Source organism: Pterocles gutturalis, unplaced genomic scaffold (assembly GCF_000699245.1).
Source record: "Pterocles gutturalis isolate BGI_N339 unplaced genomic scaffold, ASM69924v1 scaffold46810, whole genome shotgun sequence".
NCBI classification, from domain to species: Eukaryota; Metazoa; Chordata; class Aves; order Pterocliformes; family Pteroclidae; genus Pterocles; species Pterocles gutturalis.
The window spans coordinates 28,593-32,437 of record NW_010145032.1 but is presented as its reverse complement, the minus strand read 5'-3'; the positions used below and the strand labels follow the sequence as shown (position 1 = coordinate 32,437).

At 43.4% G+C, this 3,845-nt stretch overlaps 1 protein-coding gene across 1 annotated transcript in view; it reads left to right on the top strand.

Moving 5' to 3' along the window:
- Positions 1-873: 873 nt before the first annotated feature.
- PDE6B (phosphodiesterase 6B, cGMP-specific, rod, beta) overlaps positions 874-3,845 on the top strand; it is a 21,584-nt gene continuing 18,612 nt past the window's right edge. The window contains exons 1-2 of the mRNA XM_010085261.1: positions 874-1,441; positions 3,582-3,734. Coding sequence (XP_010083563.1) covers positions 1,031-1,441; positions 3,582-3,734 — 564 coding nt within the window. The 5' untranslated portion in view covers positions 874-1,030. The remainder of the gene's footprint in view (positions 1,442-3,581; positions 3,735-3,845) is intronic.

Genomic DNA, 3,845 nt, shown 5'->3' with positions numbered 1-3,845 from the left:
AGCAGTGGCCTACCAGCATGATTCTGCCCCTCTCCTGCTGTTTGCACAGCATGGTGACTTCATTGATGTGAAACAACAACCCTCATAGCTGTAATTCCCACCCTTTCTCCACTGACAGTAATGAAGGGTATTTTTCTACCTTCCTGAGTCGTATTGTTGTTGTTGTTTTCATTTTGGTTTGGTTTTGATTTTGTTTTCGTTTTTTGTCTGCAGGGCCTCCCATGATTCCTCAGTATTTCAATCCAGACACCCCAGCCTGAAGCTCTTCAGATTCCTTCCTAAAGGGATGCCACCAAGAGGCACGTTTTCCTCTCCTGGTTCTTACTAGCAAGAAGAAGAGGCCACAGACCTTGCAAATTTAGTTCAAATCCTGGACTAAAGCATTCAGGATTGGTGCTTCCTTTGGAGCACAGCCCTTACAGCAGCAGATAACCATGCAATACGAGAGGGAGCTCCAAAAGAGAAGCATTACCTCATTATTTTTGTTCTGACCACTGCTCTTTTGTGAAGGATGCACTTCCTACTACTGCAGGGAGCTGGGAGAGCAGAAATAATAAGATGTTCACCTTGTTAGCCAAGGATTAGGCCCAAGCAGTATATATTTAATTAGACTTTAAAGAGCTTATTTCAGTGTTAGGAGATGCAGTTCCCTATTGCTGCTGCCTCAATATAATTGTTTCAGTAAGTGTTCTGCTTATCAAGAGAAAGGAAAGTGTTTTCAGACATTGTGAGTACTGAGGTTTTGTTTGCATTTAGATTAAGAAGGGGAAAGTTGACCCAAAGCTCTTGTAGAGGTCATCTAATCTGTTTGGTTGAGAAGATCTGTCCTCCCACAGACTCATCTTCAGCAGTATAAAGGAATACCTCTTCCTGATGACAAGCTCTCTTTGCAGTGTTACCTCACCCTTGGTCATTCTAGAAGCAACATCTTCTGCTACAAAAATTTAGGAACTACATCAGAAATTAGAGTGCTGTTTGCATAGACCACATCCTTGGACTACTACCTACCACAATACCAAGGGCATTCACAATGAGCATTAGTGAAGACGACGTGGAGAAGTTTCTTGATGGCAACCCTGAATTTGCCAAGCAGTACTTTGAGAAGAAACTAAAAACAGAGTCCTGGGATAGCAGTGAGGGTGAAATCCTTTTTGAGTTGATCCAAGACATGCAAGAAAGCATCAACATGGAGAAAGTTGTTTTCAAGACATTGAGAAGAATCAGGTCCCTTATTCACGCTGACCGCTGTAGTCTTTTCATGTACAGACAGAGAAATGGCACGCCTGAATTAGCAACAAGGCTTTTCAACATCCAAGAGGGAAGCACCCTGGAGGAGTGCCTGGTTTCCCCAGACTGCGAGATTGTCTATCCGTTGGACATAGGCATTGTGGGCTATGTTGCGCAAACCAAGAAAACCATGAACATCAAGGATGTCAGTGAGGTAGGTTTGCCATTTATTCATTCACTCAGTAGAAGAAAAGCTTACATGCTTACTAGTATGAAAGAGTCAAGAGGTAGCAGGGCATCTTGGTGCTTGGTCAAACCTCTTGCAGTGTAACAGCTGTGTAGTGGAAACCAAAGCACCAATAGAGAGTCTGTAAGTTGCTTCCAATTTCATTTATGGAGTGAAGTGAAGCTAAGCACATTAATTACACTAGGTGTTAATGCCTGCAAACAAGTGCACTGTCACACCTTGCCTGACTAACTAACAAAAAATAGTCAAATCTAGTCCAGCAGAGATGAGAGAGTGAGGTACAGTCAGATCTGCACTGAACGCACATGGAATTTCCCATACACAGTTATATTCCATGAGTAATTGGTGAAGTGACTCCAGAAAGGGTTTTCCACTGTGAATGGTGTTTGAAAATATCTGCTGTTGGATGAAGCTTGGGCCAAAGGCCTTTAAAGGCATTTTTTATCAACCAGAGGGAGTGGACCTTAGAGCAGGTGGGTTAACTGCAACCTGTGTATAGGTGATCTTCGCCAAAAGCCGCAAGAGACAAAGTTTGACGAAAAAAATTATTTCAGCAAACACTGCACACTGCAATACCAGGAAGGATCCAAGGTATTTTAATGTTTTATTTTTATGCCTTCATGATAATATTTACTCCCCATACTCCTGGGTTGAATCATGTAAATCTGAATGGCAGCAATAACAATCCGCTTGTTCTAATCATAGGTATAAAACTAAAATCCATGTGACCCAAATATGGCATTTGGGATTACACAATCTATTGTTTGCTAGCTACAAAGATACCATCTGTTTATCCATCCATTTGTTGATCAGTACAAGCATACTTCAGCAAAACCTTTCTTTTCTTCCACAGAATATACTGAGACATTGATTTGGTTTTGCAAACAGTTTTTGGAGAAGGGAAAAAAAAAAGCCTCAGAATGTGACTTAAGCTTTTTAAAGCTCTCTGGCTTCAGGCATTTCTCCAAAAATATGGAAGAATTTCAGTGCTGTGAGCCAAGTGCTGCACTCTTGTGCTCTCAGGCATTGCCATAAGGCAATTCCTTAGAAGGAGACCCAGAGACTTAATGCTTGGTTTACCCCAATTGGCAAGGAAAGTCAGCAGTGAGGGAGGTATGGGAAGAAGGTGCATTAAGCAGTGATTACTCTTTCTGGTGCGGCCTTCTGAATCTGATCAGAGCTGTAGGGCTTTTTCCAACTCAACTGGAAGGAATTGTAGCTGACAAGTTATTCACTTGAGCAGGGAGAAGATCTTGGATCAGCAAAACCATCCCTGCACTCACTATCAGCCTCTACAGCATGACCTAGCACTCTCACAGTGGTTTGAGTGGCAATTCCCTCATGGGCAAGGCTCCCTGGGCAGCCCAGTCTGTAGCACTGCAATCCCTGCCAAAATGCTGCTGGGGCAGAGGGGGATGGTACACTTTCAGGGACAGGGGGACACTGCCAGGAACCACACGCTGCTGTTGCCAGCTGCATCCTCCATTGGGATACCTTCCCTGAGATCTACCATTCCAGGTACAAAGGCCCAGAAACATGGGAGGGAATGCCTGGGAGAACATTTTCAAGAGAAATGAGGGGTAGACGGCTTCATGGAGGCTGCAAGCTGGCAGGAGCTTCAGGGCCCAGGCAAAAACATAAGAAAAATTAAGGTGTGTGAACTTCCCAGTGACTGTACCAGACAGCTGTGGTTTATAAACTGTGGCTATGCAGTGCTCTGTGGACTGTCTGTACCCGCTTTGCAGTGTTGAGAAGCTGGAGGAAAGGATAGAGGAGGTACTATGAAGGATGTCAGTGATCTGAGAAAGACTAGTGGAGAGCCTCCTTGTTCTGATCGAATTTGACATGTTAAAGCTTATGATTGGCAAGATCTTTGCAAAAAGCGAAAAAGTGCACATGTTGCAGTCAGGAGCCACAGCCAGTTCTCTTGATGCTAGCTATATCAACTGTATGTTGTCCAATTTTCTGCTAATTCATTTCTCTTCCTGACCGATTTTTTAAGCAAAACTTTCTTTAGGCAGCTCACTTTGAGAGGCCGTGCTTTGACTTGCTTTGAGACTATAGACATTGTGGAAAATGCTTAATTTGTGAATTCTCTATTGAACAGTGTGCCCAGTTCAGTCCATTTGTTGATGAGCTCACCGACTACACTACAAAAAACATCCTTGCAACACCTATCTTGAATGGCAAAGACTTGGTTGCTGTCATTTTGGCTATTAACAAGCTGAATGGCCCACACTTCACCAGCTCTGATGAAACAGTAAGTGGTCAGTAGCTCAGTTTTATCAAGCAGTTGTCGCTTTTGCTGTGTAACACAGACTGCTCTATGCTAGGGATGTCTGCTTTAGTGAAGCTCCACTGGTGTGAATTT